A 20,843-nucleotide genomic window follows, 5' to 3' on the forward strand; every position below is an offset into this window, starting at 1 on the left:
TGGGAGAGCGAGTTAAGTGACTTGGCCCCATAAGTGGGAGAGATGGGACTCAGACCCAAATGTGTCTGATCCAAGGCTTGCACTCTTGGAATCTCAGCACTAGCTTCTGGTAGAAGATACAAAGGGCCATTTGTACCTTAAGGAGTCTAGTATTTAGGAGAACGTGTTTTAATGGTAGATGCAAGAATTAAAGCCAGACTTCATTTTTAGCCATGGAGACAAGTATGGTCTTTGAAAATTGCTTGTTTAAAAATCTTGACTTTTTTTTTCTTAACTGGTCATGATTTTTATTTATTTGTTTATTTTTTTTAAAGATGCCTTTATGTATTTCTAAGGAGAAGAGCAAAGTCCAAAGCCAATTTGTGATGTTGGGGAAAGATGCTGTTGTGAGGTTTAGGACAAATCCTTGCCAATGGGGAGGCAAAGAAGCAAAGAGACGCTTGCTTAAAAATGCTGGCCCTGGGCATGTGACATGGAAGCAGAACTCCATGTGGAATGGGAGAGACTTTTGATCCTTAATGCCTTTTAGGAAACAAAACAAAATAGCATTAGCCTCTTAAATACTATTTGATACAAGATGAAGAGTGAATAATATAAACTAGAAACATGAGAGCCTTAACATGGTAGGGACTGAAAGTAACCAATGTGTCTATACAGTCTCAATTTCCAGGTCAGCTTGTATTAAAGTTTGCCTTGCTGACCTTACAAATGTGTTCTTCTCATTTGATATCCTTAGTATTTACTTTTTGAATAGTGTGGTCACTGTGACTTATTCAGGAATGTGAGGCATATTCAGAGAGAAGATTGTTAAACTCAGAACAGCTATATACCAAATAATCATCTCTTACTCTGGAAGTCCGGTTGAGCTGTAGAGAAGGGGATGCAATTCTAACATTATGTTTGTGCTAATGTATGTTAATGCTAGAAGAGGAACTTCTAAACCCGTTGAACTTATAATAGGTATCAAAAACTGTAAAGAAACATGCATTATGTAAGAGTGCGATTTTAGTGGGGCAGGGTATACTAGTATCTGTAGTGCTTTAACAAGCTGGTGTGATGGTGTGCATCTATAGTTCCAGCTACTAGGGAGGCTGAGGCAGGAGGCTTGCATGAGTCAGAAGTTCGAGGCTGGAGTGCATTATGATCGTGCCTGTGAATGGCCACTGCACTACAGCCTGGGCAACATAGCGAGACCTGTCTCAAAAAAAAAAAAAAAGCAACAAAACCCTATTTATTTTATTGATTGGGTGATCTGAGATCTGAATGGTTGACCCAGAGGTCAATTTTCACGTGAATACTGCAACCTCATGACGAAGCCGACCTCTCAGTAATAGCACTTAATAAAAGGTCCTATTGCCTAAGTGTGTGCAGAATGGAACACTTTCCCTAGAGCTGCTGCAAAGTGGTTTAGATTTTTTAAATTAAAAAGTCTTTTCTGAGTCTGTTTATATTTGTGTTTTGGTTTCCAATTATAATAATGGGTAACTCTTTTTTTTTTTTTTTTGAGATGGAGTTTCACTCTTGTTACCCAGGCTGGAGTGCAGTGCTGCGATCTTGGCTCACTGCAGCCTCCGCCTCCCAAGTTCAAGTGATTCTCCTGCCTTAGCCTCCTGAGTAGCTGGGATTACAGGCATGAGCCACCATGCCTGGCTAATTTTGTATTTTTAGTAGAGATAGGGTTTCTCCATTTTGGTCAGGCTGGTCTCAAACTCCCTACCTCAGGTGATCTGCCCACCTCGGCCTCCCAAAGTGCTGGGATTACAGGCGTGAGCCACCGTGCCCAGCCAATAATGGGTAACTCTTATTGAACATTTGCTATATGCTAAGTACTATTTTGAGTGCTTATATTTATTTAACACTTACAACAGCCCTGTTACGTAAGTTCTTTTGTTCCCATTTTTAGATCGGGGAAATGCTGAAGCCTATGGGACCACAATTAGTGTTTAAATCATACCAATGCTACAAATGTTATTCCCTTTACACAGTTTCTCCCTTCTATAAAATGGGGGCTACATTGGGCTGGAAGAAATTAGGAATGATTTATAGTTTATCTCCTTCTAGTTTTTTAAAAACTAAGAATCTTGATAACCCCTTAAGAGTTCCTCAAGTGTTAGCATTGTATGATTTGTACCCACTGTTATACACGACTGCAACTTTTGATAAACTCGTGGACTTTAGAGCTGAAAAATGATCCTAAGAAAATTTATCCTTTCCTGAAGAGAAAATCTAAGTACAGAGGGAGTAGATCACTTAGCCTTATACAAATAGCTTATTAATACTGGAGCGAGGCATCTTGCTTAGTGTATCACTTTATTGATATCTTACTTGCTTTAACATCAAAGTTGGTATATTTGCATCTCTGTATAAAGAGTTAGAGTTTGCAAATAGGAATTTAGGTGTTATCCTTTTCAAGATTTGGGGTGTTTTGAGGAAATAAGGTTGCAAGAAGTAGCTTTTCAAATGTTGGATTTGTTTATTTCTGTAATTTAATGCTATTAATGTATGCTAAAAAGCTGAAAAGGGGGATCAAACAGGATTTTTGAGTGGATTAGGAAATTAAATTCCAGGAAGAGAGAGGAGCAGTCATAATAGTCTAGGATTATAGGGTGATAAGATGACTTGAGCTTGATCTAGGGATATTTGAGAGAGAATGAAAATGTCCTGGTGATTGACTGTATGAATTGGGGTGGAGTGTTGGGAAGGGTGGTAAAGTGGGAGCCCGGGAGGAGTCTTTGGGGATCTCTGGCTTGGGGGATGAGAATTGGTGGTACCTGGAACCTGAGTGAAGAACACAGGAGAAAGAGGATTCAAAGAGAAAATAATAGGTTCAGTTTGACATGTTGAAATTGATGGAGCCTATGGGTTATTTATCCTGGTAGATATTGACAATAGACATTTGGATAGATGGGTCTGTGGTTCAGGAGAAGAGTCTTACCAAGAATTGAAAGTTTTGGGGGAGAAGGGGAATCATCAGTTGGGAAGTGTAAGTGAAAGTATGTGGATGAGACCATCCAACCCAGAATGAGAAGGTTGTGTATGTGCTGGGATAGGCCTTTCTTGCCCGTGATGACATTTAGTAAAGAACATGTCAGGCTGGACATGGTGGCACATGATTGTAGTCCCAGCTACTTGAGAGGCTGAGGTGGGTTGGGTTGATCCCTCGAGCCTGGGAGGTCGAGGCTGCAGTAAGCCATAATTGTGCCATTGCACTGCAGCCTAGGTGACAAAGTGAAACTCTGTCTCAAAAAAAAAAAAAAAAAAAAATCAGACAAGGTCTGTATAATCATCTGTAAGGATATGACTGCTTCTAGGGGAAATAGTTGCCAGCAGTGGAAGGACATCCAAAAGATATATATGGCTGAGTATTATTGATAATGTGTCTGTATTTACATTCTTTCTTTCCTCCCTTACTAGTCTGATTCAAGTGTTATTTTGTCATTAACTTTTTTCTAGTTTTCCCTAAGAAGAAATAAACAGTGTTTGACCACTGCTGTTAATGTCTCCATTAGGGCATTTACTTCAAAAGTCCTTGTATCCAGTCAGTTTTCTATTTTCTATGTTAGATTGTAAGAATCTAGGGGTAGCCAGCTTTACTCATCTATTTTTCTAATGTAATCTGGGATAGCAGCCTATACATGGAAAACACTAGGTAAATATTTGTTGAATTTGATTTTAGAATATAGGAAAGTTTAGCATCTAAGAAAAAGCAGGAGTTTTTTCTTCCTTAGACCTGCTTTGTAGAGTATCTTTTGTATTTATGTAGAGCTGTAAAAATCTTGGTTGTTGATCTTATCTTAATTCACCAGGTTTGAATAGTTTTTTTTTTTTTTTTTTTTTTTTGAGACGGAGTCTCGCTCTGCCGCCCAGGCTGGAGTGCAGTGGCCGGATCTCAGCTCACTGCAAGCTCCGCCTCCCGGGTTCACGCCATTCTCCTGCCTCAGCCTCCCGAGTAGCTGGGACTACAGGCGCCCGCCACCGTGCCCGGCTAGTTTTTTGTATTTTTTTAGTAGAGACGGGGTTTCACCGTGTTAGCCAGGATGGTCTTGATCTTCCGACCTCGTGATCCGCCCGTCTCGGCCTCCCAAAGTGCTGGGATTACAGGCTTGAGCCACCGCGCCCGGCCTGAATAGTTTTTAAAAATTACTTTTGGAATTTTGTTTTTTTCTTTTTCCTTTTTTTAGACGGAGTCTCGCTCTGCCACCCAGGCTGGAATGCAGTGGTGCAGTCTTGGCTCACTGCAATCTCTGCCTCCTGGGTTTAAGCGATTCTCCTGTCTCAGCCTACCGAGTAGCTGGGATTATAGGTGCCTGCCACCATGCCTGGCTAAGTTTTGTATTTTTAGTAGAGATGGGGTTCACCATGGTGACCAGGCTGGTCTCGAACTCCTGACCTCAGGTGATCCACCTACCTGGGCCTCACAAAGTGCTGGGATTACAGGTGTGAGCCACTGTGCCTGGCCCAGAATTATTTCATAGGTATGATTAACTAGCTTTACTTCAGATTTGAAAGATCCTGGGATGAAAGGTTAAAGATGTTGTATCTCTTTGTTACCACACGATGGATTTCTGAAACTGGGACATGGGAGGTAGTACTGAGCTTTAAGCATTCATGACTAGTATGTAAGAAAGATTAGTGGCCAGAATCGTGTTTCTAATAAGGTAGTAATTTAAAAGTCATTTAGAGAATGTCTGGTAGTTTTTTTTTTCCCCTTCAGTTGAAGCTATTGATTATAGACAGTTTAGCCAAATCATTTTGTTCTTAGGATTTTTTTTTTTTTTTTTTTTTTTTTTGAGACGGAATCTTGCTCTGTCGCCCAAGCTGGAGTGCAGTGGCGTGATCTCGGCTTACTGCAACCTCCGCCTCCCAGGTTCAAGCAGTTCTCCCTGCCTCAGCCTCTCGAGTAGGCAGGGAGAATTGTATAGGCACGCACCACCATGCCCAGCTAATTTTTGTATTTTTTAGTAGAGACGGGGTTTCCCATGTTGGCCAGGCTGGTCTTGAACTCTTGACTTCAGGTGATCCGCCTGCCTTAGCCTCCCAAAGCAAGGATTACAGGCGTGAGCGACCGCACCCGGCCTGTTTCTTATAATTTTTTTTTTTTTAGACAGAGATTTACTCTTGTTGCCCAGGCTGGAGTGCCATGGCACGATCTCGGCTCATTGCAACCTCTGCCTCCCGGGTTCAAGCGATTCTCCTGCCTCAGCCTCCCGAGTAGCTGGGATTACAGGCATGCGCCACTACGCCCGGCTAATTTTGTATTTTTAGTAGAGATGGGATTTCTCCATGTTGGTCAGGCTGGTCTTGAACTCCTGACCTCAGGTGATCTGCCTGCCTCGGCCTCCCAAAGTGCTGGGATTACAGGTGTGAGCCACTGTGCCCTGCCAGGATTTTTTAAATGTATGTTTCTGTTTATAAAAACAATATGTTTTAATCAGAAAAGTAGAATGGAGGAGGAAAAATTAGTTATACTTAGAGATAATCACTAAGAGAAATTAGACCAAAGTGTTTTTTTTTTTTTTTAAATGCATATATGTATTGGAATATACCTGAGCTCATTCCAGGAATACAGTTTTACGTTATATTTTTAATATGGTATTTGCCCTTTGTAAACTCTTGGAAAACATTTATAGTGTTTGCAAATATTCCATTGAATAAGTGTACCATCATTTAATCATTTTCCTGTGTTTGAATTTTTAGATGGCCTCGAGTTTTGTACTATTTTCTTTATTTCTGATTCTTAGAATAGATTCCTAGGATTGATCCAGAGGGATAAACATTTTCTAGGCCCTCATGCATCCATCTTCCATTTTTATATGGAGATTTTAAAGAAAATAAGGAAAAAGGTACATTCTGCCACATGGGGGGACATCTCTTTGATTGTATCTGCACCTTACTAATGGATTTCCTGAGCAGAGCTGGCTGCTTCTCTTCCATCAAACCATCTGTTGAGGATGGTGTGGGGCACTTTCTGAAATGACTTTGAAAGCTCTTTGACCATGTCCAAACAAACTCCTTGGTCAGTAAATCAGTCTTCAAAATGACAATGAACAAGTAAAAACATCTTCGCTTCCTTCAGTAGCTGCTTCTGACATAGGCATCTTGGATTTTTCAGGAGGTGACTTGTAAATGGGATCAAGTAAGGTGTGGTATTCTTTTTGGACTTTGAGGCCCTTCTGTTATGGGAGCATCAGGGTTGCTCTTTGAAATTATGCCAAATTCCCATCCACCCGGCTGTTGCAGAGGATGCACTATGAAAAGGTAGGGTTTTATTAGTCAAGATGCTTTCAATAGAAGTTCTCTTGTTTTGACTTCTGTGGCTCTTTCCATGTAACGGAGTATAATGATAAGTTTAAGTCTATAAAATGGAGACAACTGTAGCTACTTTTCAGTAAGAATTCATATAAAGTGTCAAGCTGACGCCTGGTGCATAGCAATAGATTCAATAAATGGCAACTGACAGATTATTGTATACATTTTCTTATATTTTTCTGTATTAAGTATTTTGCATTTTGAAATTTATTTTCTTTTCTTTTTTTTTTTTTTTTTTTTTTTTTTGAGACAAGGTCTTGCTCTGTCACTCAGGCTGGAGTGCAGTGATACTGGCTCACTGCGGCCTCAACCTCCCAGGCTCAGGCGGTCTCCCACTTCAGCCTCCCAAGTATCAGGGACTACGGGTGCATGCCACCGTGCCCAGCTGATTGAAAAAGACAGACATTTTGTTGTTGTTGTTGTAGAGGTCTCACTATGTTGCCCAGGCTGGTTTTCAATTCCTGAGCTCAAGGGATCCTCCTGCCTTGGCCTCCCAGAGTTCTGAGATTAACGGGCATGAGCCACTGTGGCTGGCCTTGAAATTTCTTAACCTCCAAGCTAAATGAAGGATTATTAACAGTCCCTTTTGTTCCTCCAGAGAACCAGAAATTGTAAATGAAAAATGCCGGAGAATCATCAGTACATGCAGTTTTCTGAGAAATACCTGTGCTATAATTCCATAGAAACGCTAATGGCCTCTGACTCATCAGATTGAATTGCCTTCCTAAACTGTTTTCACCTTTTAATTCTATAGCTACAGCCTTGAAAGCTGTGTACTGTCTTTATTTTTTTTTTTTAATGTTTTAAAATTGAAATGTCGTAATCTTGGGCTGGCTTTTCTGCCTTCAGTCTGGTTTCAAGGCTGTAATTGCAAAGCTAGAAGCCAGCAAAACTATATACTATATGAAAGGTGATGTAGGTTGCTCAGATGTAAGTTGTTAATGTTTCCATAGAAATATAGACACTTGTATACTGCATTTAAGCTGAGCAAATACGTGGGCATAGTATCCCCCTAAGATTTCATGTTAAGAAAATTACATTAGGAAAAGGGTATTGATTTTGTTGCACTTTTAAAAATGTGACCATGACCTTTGTAGGTGGATAAAAGAAAATACTACTTGAAGCTTAGAGCCAGATACTTTTTGCTATGTGGACTTGTGGTGCTATGTTCCTGCATTGAAAAGCATTTTCTGTTATTCTTGAAGTATGGTTTGTCAGGTTGACTGTGAGAAACAAAAGCTAATAGCCCAAGTGGCATCCCACTCACTGGGTAAAAAAGCAAGAGGCAGGTGTGAATTTAATCAGCCAGTCCAAGAAAAATGTTCCTATATCTGCCTAGGTCTGGATCTGATTGCAGGCTGCAGATATGACTGTAAGGCAGGCTGTGTAGTTCATGTTTGTTACTTCCCCCCACCGAAAAAAAGCTGCATTCCTTCTCAGCCTCATGCCAGAGCCATTCATTGTACCAACAGGAGACTAGAAGATAGAGTTGAGGAAGGGCTCCCCCATAGGGAAGTTTCTAGAATCTAAGGGAGGGCCATGGATGGCTTGCCACGTGTATTTTGGCTACCTCAACAAAGCTCTTTTATTTTTAGTTTTAATTCATTAAAAATTTTTTTTTTTTTTTTTTTTTTTTTTTTTTTTTTTTTTTTTTTTTTTTTTGAGACGGAGTCTCGCTCTGTCACCCAGGCTGGAGTGCAGTGGCCGGATCTCAGCTCACTGCAAGCTCCGCCTCCCGGGTTTACGCCATTCTCCGGCCTCAGCCTCCCGAGTAGCTGGGACTACAGGCGCCCGCCACCTCACCCGGCTAGTTTTTTGTATTTCTTAATAGAGACGGGGTTTCACCGTGTTAGCCAGGATGGTCTCGATCTCCTGACCTCGTGATCCGCCCGTCTCGGCCTCCCAAAGTGCTGGGATTACAGGCTTGAGCCACCGCGCCCGGCCTAAAAAAAATTTTTTTTTTGAGACAGAGTCTCGCTCTGTGGCCCAGGCTGGAGTGCAGTGGCACCATCTCAGCTCACTGCAACCTCCACTTCCCGGGTTCAAGCGATTCTCCTGCCTCAGCCTCCTGAGTAGCTGGGACTACAGGCGCGTACCACCATGCCCGGCTAATTTTTTGTATTTTACTAGAGACGGGGTTTCACTGTATTAGCCAGGACGGTGTCCATCTCCTGACCTCGTGATCCACCCACCTCGGCCTCCCAAAGTGCTGAGATTACAGATGTGAGCCACAGTGCCTGGCTGCTCTTTTATTTTTTATTTTTATTTTTTGAGGTGGAGTTTCACTCTTCTTGCCCAGACTGGAGTGCAGTGGCGCGATCTCGGCTCACCGCAACTTCTACCTCCCGAGTTCAAGCAATTCTCCTGCTTCAGCCTCTCGAGTAGCTGGGATTACAGGCATGCACCACCATGCCCGTCTAATTTTGTATTTTTAGTAGAGACGGGGTTTCTCCATGTTAGTCAGGCTGGTCTCAAACTCTGGACCTCAGGTGATCTGCCCGCCATGGCCATCCAAAGTGCTGGGATTACAGGCGTGAGCCACCGCGCCCGGCTTCTTTTATTTTTTTACAACTCCTTGTGCTTTTAGTTTTCTGGTTGAAATTTTAGAGCCCCTGCATTGAAGTAATCAGAGTTGGGCTGTTATTGACAAACTTCCTAGGTGTATACATATATTTTCAGTCACTGTTGCCTGTAGAATAAAAACCAAAAACTCATGTATGGCAGTTGAAGGTCTTTATGATACGGCTCTGCTGAGATTCCAGTGAAGTCAAATTACCAAGTGACATTCTGTTTTTTTCTCTCTATTTAGTGCTTTCACATGCTGCTTCCTCTAAATATGTTTCTCAGTTAGCCCTGTTTGCCTGGTGAATTCCTATCTCCTCTCTGTGCTCCTGGCTCCATGATTGCTGCTTCTCCTCTCCCTGATATCGATCATGGCTCCCGAGCACTTTCACTGACCTAAGTGCATCATATCATTGAGTACTCATAACCATCTACAGATGAGGAAATTGGCCCAGAGAGGTGAAGTCATTTCCTAAGCTAACACAATTAGTAAGTAATGGTGCCAGGACTCAAACCTATTCTGAAATAAAAATTTATGCTCTTTCTACTCTGTACTGCTTCCCAGTTGTATCATGTCCATCTGTCCCATAGTGTTAATTTTTTCAAAAATATTGTTTCAACTTTTTTCTTCAGTAGGCTTTAATCTTTTTAAAAATTGTGATAAAATATACATAGCATAAAATTTACCGTTTTAACCATTTGAAGTGTACAACTTAGCAGCATTAAGTGCATTTACATTGTCAGGCTGTACAGTTATTTTTGTCTGCTCTGTACTCCTAGAGACTATTAGTTCTCTGTAGTCAGTCTTATTCACATCTCTACTTTCCAGACCTCTGGCCTGTTACAGTATGGGTAGATACTTAATATTTGAAGGAGTAAGTGACTGCATTTGCAGGCTGATGATAACAGCTGACACAGCTATAAATTGGCTAGTAAATAATACTGGCCTAAATAAACATTTCCATATATTTATTTTTTATGCTGTAACACAGTCAAAAATATGTGGTATGACAAATTTAGAAAGAGGGACAACTTCTAGGTTTTCACTGTTTCATAGCCACCAGTTTCATATGGCCATTTAAATTAAGAGTAAAAATTCAGTTTCTCATTCATGTCAGTCACATTCCAAGTACTCATTGGCCTCATGTAGCTAGTGGCAACTGTATTGGACAGTGTAGATATATGACATTTTCATCATTGTCGAAATTTCTATTGGACAGTGCTCATCTAGGCTTTAAAAGTTGAGAACAGTGAAATTGTTCTCTTGAAATTTGTTATTTTGGCAAGAAATTCATTGTAGTGGCATTGTGGCTTACCATTATTGTCTTTTGGTGAAAGAAACAGTTCTTCAAACATTTATTGAGCAGCCTTTCCTGGGTCATGTCTCAGGCCTAGGGCTGGGGTTATCTTTGGGGCTGAGACTAGATCTGACCTATTTAGTCAGAGTTGTATTGGATGCCAAATCATGATCGGGGAGACAAGGTAGATGGGAAACTGATACAACTGACTAGGTCCAGGAAAGACCAGTGAATGACTGTTGTATATCAGTAGAAAACCGGGGTAAAGATATTTAGCTTTTTCTTGGGGATCCTGGAAAACAGACTTCTCTAGAACCTTGGGTTCTCTGAATTCAGGTTCTAGTGGTCCTGATCATGATGTGGTTGTGGTGTGTAAAGCACAGGAGCCTGTGGGAGCATAGAAGAGACACACAGAACTCATCAGAGCAATTTCAAGATCTGTTTTGACTTTTGGCTTTCTTAGTCCTACAAGCCCTGTGTCACTGTATCTCATGTTTATGTAAGACTTGAATTGCAGTTGACTAAGTGAAATAATGTTATCTCATATTTAATTAAAACATTTGAATTTCAAATTTGCAGATGTGTTTGTTTTTTGGATTTTGAAACCAGTCTTTTTCTTCCTCATAGGTCCCGGAAAAGCTATAGGTTCAGCCATGTTGTTTGTAGTGCCTAACTCAGACTTTAGTGTTTGCAGGAAAGGGAGGGGGGGGAATTAGAGGAGACCTGACTTGAGTCCTTATGTCAGTGGTGAGTAAAGGTTGACTCAGGTAGAGAAAATAGCACGTGTAAAAGAGTTGAGGCCAAAGAGCATGTTGAATTCTGGGAACCATGATGTACTTCAGTGTGGATGGAGTATACACTGTTGGGTAGGATGCTATGAAAAGCAAGAGATAAAGTGGTCGGCAAATCATGTGGGATACATACAACTTCTGTTTTGTAGAAAGAGATGTTTGATTAGAATTGTAGAATTTTACCTTTTAAGGGCCTTAATCTTACGTATGGGTTATTGAGGCTTCAAAAGAGACTGAGTAACTGGCAGAGTGTTAACCAGAGTCCATGTCTCTGTTGCACTATACTGTCTTCCTACAGTCAGACTAAAACATGGCTTTAGTAACACTAACACATTATAGATTATAATTAGCTAGTGTTTCATGCTTTAATTTGCTGACTGGTAAGACTCAGAAGTTTATTTAAGTTACTGTCATGGTAAATGTACAATTTGATAGTCAAAATATCAAAAAGGAAAAAGATCAGTGACCTTTTAATATCTCATGATAGCCAGTCACAATTTGAGGGATCAGTGGTCATTTTCTTTTTGTCAAATGTGTGGTGGTGCACACCCGTAGTCTCAGCTACTTGGGAGGCTGAAGTGGGAGGGTTGCCTGGGTCCTAGAGGTCAAGGCTGCAGTGAGCCATGATCGTGCCACTGCACCGCAGCCTGGGCTACAGAAGCAAGACCTTGTTTAAAAAGCAAACAAAATGCCTATTTGAAGAAGAGCTTGTCAACTGGAACTTTCTCTTGTATGAAATAAGATTCCTAGACTTAGAGCCATTTGCTTGATTAACTTGCCATAAAGTAGATGATTTACATATATTCACCAAATCTCGCAACAATTGAATGTGATGGTTATTTTTATCCTCATTTCAAGACATGGGTTTGGAGTAGTTAATTTGGTAATAGCAAATCTGGGATTTGAATCTAGTTCTACCTCATACACATACCCTCGCTGCCTCCGGTTTTTTTTTTGAAACGGAATCTAGCTCTGTTGTCCAGGCTGGAGTGCGATGATGTGATCTGGGCTCACTGCAACCTCTGCCTTCCAAGTTCAAGCAATTCCCCTGCCTCCCGAGTAGCTGGGATTATAGGCACCCGCCACCACCAAAATTAGCCCAGCTAATTTTTGTATTTTTGTATTTTTTTTTTTTTTTTTAGATGGAGTCTCACTTTGTCGTCCGGGCTGGAATACAGTGATGTGATCTGGGCTCACTGCAATCTCTGCCTCCCAAGTTGAAGCAATTCTCCTGCCTCAGCCTCCTGAGTAGCTGGGATTATAGGCACCTGCCACTACCAAAATTAGCCCAGCTAATTTTTGTATTTTTGTATTATTATTATTATTATTTTTAAGATGGAGTCTCGCTTTGTCGTCTGGGCTGGAGTGCAGTGGGGTGATCTTGGTTCACTGCAACCTCTGCTTCCCAGGTTCAAGCGATTCTCTCGCCTCACCTCCCCCGCCGAGTAGCTAGGACTACAGGTGTGCGCCACCACGCCTGGCTAATTTTTGTATTTTTAGTAGAGATGGGGTTTCACTTTGTTGGCCAAGCTGGTCTCAAACTCCTGACCTTGTGATCCTCCCACCTCGGCCTCCCAAAGTGCTGGGATTACAGGTATGAGCCACTGCACCAGGCCTAATTTTTGTATTTTTAGTAGGGATGGAGTTTTACCATGTTGGTCAGGGTGGTCTTGAACTCCTGATCTCAGGTGATCCACCTGCCTCGGCCTCCCAAAATGCTGGGATTATAGATGTGAGCCATTGTGCCTGGCCCCATGTCCTTTTCAGTATGTATTTATCTTCCTAGTTAAACTGAGGCAAGTGAATATAACCTTTGCAGTAACATTTCAGATTGCCTGTGTGCACACTGACTTGGTGATGTCATCTTAGGAACCAATCTGTTTCTTGTCTGTCTTTTTCTTTTGAAAGCAATTTAAGTCACCAACCAAAGACCCTGGATTTCTCAGAATATTTCCTGATCTGTTTAATATGTTGTGTTCTGTGAGACAGGGGGTTTGGGTATGTTTGTTTATTTATGAAGCTTAAGAGCCTGCTTTCTTTTTATTTTGTTTTGTTTTGAGACAGAGTCTTGCTCTGTTGCCCAGGCTGGAGTGCAGTGGCACGATCTCCGCTCACTGCAACCTCTGCCTTCTGGGTTAAAGTGATTCTCTTGCCTCAGCCTCCTGAGTAGCTGTGACTACAGAAGTGTGCCACCATGCCTGACTAATTTTTGTATTTTTAGTAGAAACGGGGTTTTACTATGTTGGCCAGGCTGTTCTTGAACTCCTGACCTCGTGATCTGCCTACCTCTGTCTCCCAAAGTGCTGGAATTACAGGCATGAGCCACTGCGCCCTGCCTAATTTTTGTATTTGTAGTAGAGATGGGGGTTTCACCATGTTGGTCAGGCTGGTCTTGAACCCCTGACCTCAGGTGATCCACCGCACTCAGTGTCTTTTTTTTTGTTTTTATTTTTGAGAAGGAGTCTTGCTCTATCCCCCAGGCTGGAGTGCAGTGGCATAATCTTGGCTCACTACAACCTCTGCCTCCGTGTTCAAGTGATTTTCCTATCTCAGCCTCCTAAGTAGCTGGGATTACAGGTGTGCACTGCCACGCCAGGCTAATTTTTGGTGTTTTTTTTTTTGGTAGAGATGGGGTTTCACCATTTTTGCCATGCTGGTCTCAAACTCCTGACCTCAAGTGATCCACCCACCTTGGCCTTCCAAAGTGTTGGGATTACAGGTGTGAGCCACGGTGCCCGGCCAAGAGTCTGCTTTCTACTGAACAACTCTGATTGCCTTTGAGTTGAATCTAATTGAAGAAATCCAGTTTAATGTACATTTGGGGTTACATCTAGCAGTGGTTTGGGTTCTAGCTAAGAATCATTTTGCCAGCTAGATGTGGTTGCTGAGAATCAGGGCAAAACTCTGCTTGACAACAGTAGCCAGCTGTGGCCATTTCATTGCCTTGTGGTCAGTAGGTATGTGGTTTGTAGGTAAGATTAACATTGTTCTCCATATATCCTCAAGGCTCCTGCATTAGTGATGATCTGTAAAACCGGAGACAACATATTAGCAGTGGTCTCAGGACTAAGTGGAGGGAATGTAGATGTAATTACTGAATTCTATAATCAGGATCTTTGTGACCCTTGGAGGAATTTTTTTAAGGCAAATATAGAGGCCTTCTTTCTTCAGGAAGTGGCAAACATCTGGAATCACCACATCCAGCAGTTTACAGGCTGAAAATGTAAAAAGTTCAAGAACCACGGCAAGTAACCAAAGTGACATTAGTGATGTTAGGGTTCCATCCCAGGTCTTTGAGGATGATGCCATGAATGGTTTAATAGTAACTCTCCTATAATCTACACTTTGCTTCCATAGACACAGCACTGAATTGGATGGACCCTAGAGATTAGTTAGTAGCAGCTTACATATATAGAGCTCTTACTTTGTCAAGTACTGTGCAAAGCCTTTATATTCACTGTCTCGTTCAGTTATTTTTTGAGACTGGGTCTCACTCTGTTGCCCAGGCCGGAGTGTAGTGGCACGATCATGGCTCACTGCAGCCTCGACCTCCTAAGGTCAGGTGATCGTCTACCTCAGCCTCCCAAGTAGGTGGGATTACAGGCATGCACCAGCACACCTGGCTAACTTTTGTATTTTTTTGGTAGAGATAGGGTTTCACCATGTTGTCCAGGCTAGTCTCCAACTCCTGGGCTCAAGCGATCCTCCTGCTTCAGCCTCCCAAAGTGCTGGGATTACAGGCATGCACCACTGTACCTGGTGTCATTTAATTCTTTTGACATCCCTGTAAGGTAGGTGCTGTTGCTGATCCCAATTTACAACAAAGTTAGGGTCAATTCTGCTTGGATCATGTGGCCTTTGAATAGAAGTCTGCAAAGAAAAATCAGAGTGCCATTAACAGAATAAGGGGGGAGTGGTTGCTAGGCAGATAAAAGCAATAGATGTCCATCTTAAATATTTTACTTAGTATATTATTTGTTTTTGAGTCACCCTCTATTTTTGTTTGATCAGTTACTTGAGTTCACAACAATGGGTACTTTCAGAAGGTACATTAGGCTTTGTTCCTTTTTTGAGACTTCTAGTACAGTCCTTTCCTTTAATGTCCAAAGTAGTCTGAGGCACAGAATAGGGAGTGACTTACCTAAAGTCATATAACTAAAGGTGGCTTGAGTTAGAACCTAGGAGAGTTCTAACCTTCCCATTGTACCAGCCTGCTTTCCTGTACTTTTGTCCTGTTTCTGAGTCAATTTACATGAAACGAAGTTTATTCTCAGTTTCACTTCCGGCACGATGTTCAACATTCAGTCCTTGTATAATGAGGAGTTAGTTTCTCATTGCCTGGTGCTATGGTCTGAATGTGTGTGATCCCCCTGAATTCACATATTGAAATCCTAACCTCCAAGGTGATGGTATTAGCATAGGGGCCTTTTGAGAGGTGATTGTTCCAGTATAAGAGAGACCCTAAAGAGCTCATTCTACCATGTGAGAACAGTGGTAAGGTACCATCTATGAACCATAAAATGGGCTCTCACTAGACAACAAATCTACGAGCACCTTGATCTTGGACTTCACGGCTCCAAAACTGTGAGACTTAGTTTATGGTATTTTATTATAGCAGTCTGAATATACGAAGACACCTGGCATCTCTCCATGGCTTTTCTGATTCCCATTGCCTTTATGTAGAGGGGTTTAAAGCTGGTCTGAGATCAGCCACTTTAAGCAGCTTCTAAATTCTGGTTATTTCAGATCCAGTCTCCTCATTTAGGCTTTACACACACTATTCAGACTAGACTTTAGATTTTCTGATTCTATGACTTTCTTCCCTAGACTGTGATCTAGAGGCAGGGTTGTGTGTTCTGTTTAGTTGATCCCGCATTTCAGCACCTTCCATAATGTGTCCACAACTGTTCTGGCCAGAAGCAGCTCTGCAGATGGATAAGGCACAGGCCCTAGCCTTGAAGATCTCACTATGTAGTGGAAGAGGCAGGTATTTAAATTATTCCTTTATTGTTTGGTGAATGCTGGTGAGGCCTCTTCTGTTTTCCATATTTCATTGTTGTGATATTAGAACTGAATCTTAAAAGATGAATTGTTTTACCAAGTGGAGGAGGAGGAGGAATCACAGAAAGGCAAGAAAGAATGCGGCATATTTGATGTGGTCACAACAGCCCAGAATTGCAAAGGACTTTAAAAGTTGTGATGCTTAAGCTGGGCTTTCTCTAATCACAACACTTTGGGAGGCGAAGATGGTCAGCTCACTTGAGGTCAGGAGTTTGAGACCAGCCTGGCCAACAGGATGAAACTCATCTCTACTAAAAATACGAAAATTAGCTGGGCATGGGCAGGTGCCTGTGATCCCAGCTGCTCAGGAGACTGAGGCAGGAGAATCACTTGAACCTAGGAGGCGTGGAGGTTGCAGTGAGCCGAGATCGCATCACTGCGCTCTAGCTGGGTGATAGAGCAAGACTGCATCTCAAACAAAAACAAAGTGTTTAAGCAGTTGGCCTGCTACATGAATCTCATTTCTCCCCCATGACTGCTAGTTTTTGGTTTGGCTTTTGGTCGCCCAGTTTTGACAGAAGTTACTCTCATGCCCCTCTAGTCCTAATTTTGCTCCCTTTTTTTGTTTTATTTTTTGAGACAGGGTCTTACTCTGTCACCCAGGCTGGAGTACAATGGTGCAATCTCGGCTCACTGCAGCCTCCACCTCCCAGGCTCAAAAGATTCTCCTGCCTCAGCCTCCCAATTAGCTGGGATTACAGCCAAGTGCCATCATGCCTGGCTAGTTTTTGTATTTTTAGTAGAGACAGGGTTTCACCCTGTTGGCCAGGCTGGTCTTGAACTCCTGGCCTCAAGTCATCTACTCGTTTCGGCCTCCTAGAGTGCTGGGATTACAGGCATGAGCCACTGCACCCAGCATCAAGATCCATTATTTTTGAATTCACTGGTGAAATACTACAGTTGTTTACTGAACGGCTACTACGTGCTAGGCTTGTGAGAGGTAATGGGGTTAAAGCTGTTAAAACAAGGCAGGTTGGATCCCCGCCCTCATGGAACAGTCTCATTGTGGTCAGACACTGAACAAGTAGTTCCTTGTCGATGAGTGCTATGAGGAAGCAAGCACAGGTGTTAGAGATAATTATAACCAGGGATTTGACCTTGTGTGTGAGACAAGGGTGAAAGAGGCAAGAGAAAACTTTTCTGAGGAAATATTTAAACTGAGGAAGAGTAGAAAGCAAACAGGAGAAAGTATGCAGCCATTCCAGGAAAAACAAAACCTTTCATCAACGATGTATAGAGGACCTACTATGTTTACCATTCCTTGTGCTTGATTTCTCTCTCCAGTGTGATAGTTATACACCAGCTAGACAAATGTAGCTCATACTTTTTGGGTCCGAGCATATGAAATGTGAAGTGTGCTTTGAGTGGTATTTATTCCAACCTGAATAGCATACTTACTAATGGAAAAATTGCTTCCATTTGTTTGTTTAGGTAAAATTCTTCAGCATTTGTGAAAAATTTACATGATATTACACTGATATTTGTGTAAGTTAATATTTTATATATTTTGCTTTCTTTTGTGAGAGAATTAGCAGTGTTGAACAGAATTTATGACAGGTATTAAATGAATTGTAATTTTCCTGTGAGTTTTTATTCCAACGGACATTGCCATGATAACTCATAATTACTTGTGCTGTTGTATATTGAGCTCCTACTGTGTGGCAAGGCCTGTGGTAAGCATTTTATTTTGGTAACTTGTTTAATCCTCATTACAATTCTGTGGTAAGTGCTTTTATCTGTTTTTGTATTGAAGGGATGAAATGGAGGCTCAGAGGGATATGTAGTAGCTAAATATTAGAGCTAGGATTGAAACCCAAATTGACTTCTGAGTGTAGATTTCCCCCCCACTGTATGATACTTCGTATTTGGAGTCAGCTTGAAGTAACTCACAAATTGTAATTTTTTTCGTATTGTTTTCTCTTTAGGTTTCTGTCAGGATGAATTGGCAGAGCTTGACCCAGGCACTAGTAAGTTCTCAATGTTACCCAATATTCTGTGGTAAGAAAAGGATGTGTGTGTACACTTTTAAGTGAATAACTTAAGGTGTCATTGATAAGCCTTACTTTATTGACTCTCAGATTTTATTTCACTTTAATTTGTAATTATAGGAAGGGCATTCTGTCTTTTCTAGTTATGCTTTCTTCTGATATTATCCAATGGCCAGGATCTATCTGTTTAATGGAAAGTTGGTTTGCTGAAAATTTCTGTTTAATACCAGTCTCCTTGCTTTGTTCTCCATCCCTCCATGAAACCAACAAAAATAAAAATTGTACTTTGAAGCTAGGCGCGGTGGCTGACGCCTGTAATCCCAGCACTTTGGGAGGCTGAGGCGGGTGGATCAGGAGTTCGAGACCAGCTTGGCCAACATAGTGAAACCCTGTCTCTACCAAAAATACAAAAATCAGCCGGGCGCGGTGGCGGGTGTCTGTAGTCCCAGCTACTCGGGAGGCTGAGGCTGGAGAATTGCTTGAATCCGGGAAGTGGAGTTGCAGTGAGCCAAGATCATGCCATTGCATTCCAGCCTGGGTGACAAGAGCAAAACTCTACCTCAAAAAAAAAAAAAAAAAATTATACTTGCACTTATGCACATGGACGACTGTATACTCACAAACACTTCTAAAATATTGATAGTTTTGAAATAATTTCAAAGAAGCGTTTTGTTTAGTTTAGAAATTTTAATTGATAACCTTTGTAGTACAGTTTAATTTTCATTTACAGTCTTATGGTTAAGATATGAGAGTATCATTTCAAGGTCTAATTAAATGATGCTTTTCAGGACTATGTGAGTCTTCATCATAGATAATCATTTGAATTTCCAGTTCTCCCTAAATGTGGTGGCATGCACCATTCTGGGACACATACTCATAATGGTTAGAAATAGGACATGGGAGTATCCAGTGTATACAGATACTCCCATGATGTCGGCTCACTGCAACCTCTGACTCCTGGGTTCAAGTGATTCTCCTGCCTCAGCCTCCCGAGTAGCTGGGACTACAGGCATGCACTACCACGCCTGGCTAATTTTTGTGTTTTTAGTAGAGACGGGGTTTCACCATATTGGTCAGGCTGGTCTTGAACTCCTGACCTTGTGATCTGCCTGCCTCGGCCTCCCAAAGTGCTAGGATTACAGGCGTGAACCACCACACCTGGCCATGGTCCTTTCTTAGAAGCATTTTTGAACATTAGGAAGGACATTGAGATGCCCTGTAACCTTTCAGACAACTACACATAAAACATGCTAAATAGTTGATAACTCAGTTTGTTAAGCACTCAGTGTTCTCTCTGCTCCACACCCAGTTCTCTAGGCTCTAGGGATACACAGATAAGTAAGTATAGCTCTTGTCCTTGTATATTATCAGTGTATTAGGAAATATTTGAAAGGACATTTTATAAACCTCTAGTTTAGCACTTAGTACCCAAACGTATTCTCTTTTTCTGCACCTAGTAGCAATTGCAAATGGCTAATGCCCATTTTCTGAGAAAGGTCCTTGATAGTCTCAGAAAAATTATTGTTGAATTCTTCTCTCTGGGTTAAGTAATACCAGCTCATTAAACATTTCTGCATAAAATTCCTAGCTAGATATGGCAATTTATAGACCTCTCTATTCCACGAGAATGAACAGACATTGAGACATAATTTTATACATCAGTATAGAATAGGAGTCACCAAAAAAAAAAAAAGACTAAAAAATTGTACTTACTGGCAGGGCGTGATAGCTCATGCCTGAAATTCCAGCACTTTGGGAGGCCAAGGTGGAAGGATCATTTGAACCCAGGATCAGGAGTTTGAGACCAGCCTGGGTAACATAGGGAGCCCCATCTCTACAAAGAAAATTTAAAAATTATCCAGGTGTGGTGGCATGTGCCTGTGGTCCCAGCTACTTGAGAAGGTGAGGTGGGAGGATTGCTTAAGGAGGAGGCTGCAGTTGAGCCATGATCACACCACTGTATTCCAGCCTAGGAGACACAGAGCAAGACCCCATCTCAAAAACAAAAAACAAACCAAAAAATTTGTACTTAGTGTATGTAGGTAATATTCTCAGTAATTCCTATACTGGGAAGTTAATGGTATTTTAATCTTTGTTTTTGAAGAAATATATAAGGATCTGATTATTCTAAAAATATTTAGGCCGGGCGCGGTGGCTCACGCCTGTAATTCCAGCACTTCGGGAGGCTCAGGCGGGTGGATCACCTGAGGTCAGGAGTTTGAGACCAGCCTGACCAATACGGAGAAACCCCGTCTCTACTGAAAATACAAAATTAGCTGGGCCTGGTGGCACATGTCTGTAATCCCAGCTACTCAGGAGGCTGAGGCAGGAAAATTGCTTGAACCCGGGAGGTGGAGGTTGCGGTGAGCCAAGATTATGCCATTGCACTCCAGCCTGGGCAACAACAGCGAGACTCTGTCTCAAAAAATAATAATAATAATAATAATAATTAGACAAAATAAAATCTTATCTCAGTTTGTATCAGTTTTGGGGTTCAAATGAGCATGTTCAGCCCTACCAAGTGGTAGGGAGCATCAAGACTGAGATGGGCAGTGTGTGTTGTGTTAAATTGTCTGTGGTTTTTGATACTGCATATTCTGGGGATTCTGACTAGGAAGGAATAACATCTCCTATGTTAATTCCATGTGACTTTTGTTTATTTAATTTAATTTTTTTGAGACAGGGTCTCACTCTTTTGCCCAAGCTGCAGTGCAGTGGCATAGTCATGGCTCACTGCAGCCTTGACCTCATGGGCTCAGGTGATCCTCCCACCTCAGTTTCCTGAGTAGCTGTGACTACATGTACACACTACCATACCTGGCTGATTTTTGTAT

The 20,843-nt window shown here is 41.7% G+C and overlaps 3 protein-coding genes across 6 annotated transcripts in view; 2 read left to right on the forward strand and 1 right to left on the reverse strand.

The window, feature by feature from the left end:
* The window catches only part of ARPC5L (actin related protein 2/3 complex subunit 5 like), a 360,768-nt gene that overhangs the window by 131,409 nt on the left and 208,516 nt on the right, over positions 1 to 20,843 (reverse strand). The window lies entirely within an intron of this gene.
* NR6A1 (nuclear receptor subfamily 6 group A member 1) overlaps positions 1 to 20,843 on the forward strand; it is a 254,335-nt gene that overhangs the window by 20,229 nt on the left and 213,263 nt on the right. For all 4 annotated transcript variants that reach the window (XM_050760609.1, XM_050760607.1, XM_050760608.1 and 1 more), the window contains exon 2: positions 17,947 to 17,988. In XM_050760609.1, the coding sequence (XP_050616566.1) occupies positions 17,947 to 17,988 (42 nt within the window). The remainder of the gene's footprint in view (positions 1 to 17,946; positions 17,989 to 20,843) is intronic.
* The window catches only part of PSMB7 (proteasome 20S subunit beta 7), a 396,085-nt gene continuing 386,116 nt past the window's right edge, over positions 10,875 to 20,843 (forward strand). Inside the window, exon 1 of the mRNA XM_050760622.1 lies at positions 10,875 to 10,879. The gene's annotated coding sequence lies outside the window, so the exon portion shown is untranslated. The remainder of the gene's footprint in view (positions 10,880 to 20,843) is intronic.

This window comes from Macaca thibetana, chromosome 15, assembly GCF_024542745.1.
Source record: "Macaca thibetana thibetana isolate TM-01 chromosome 15, ASM2454274v1, whole genome shotgun sequence".
Classification (NCBI taxonomy): Eukaryota; Metazoa; Chordata; class Mammalia; order Primates; family Cercopithecidae; genus Macaca; species Macaca thibetana.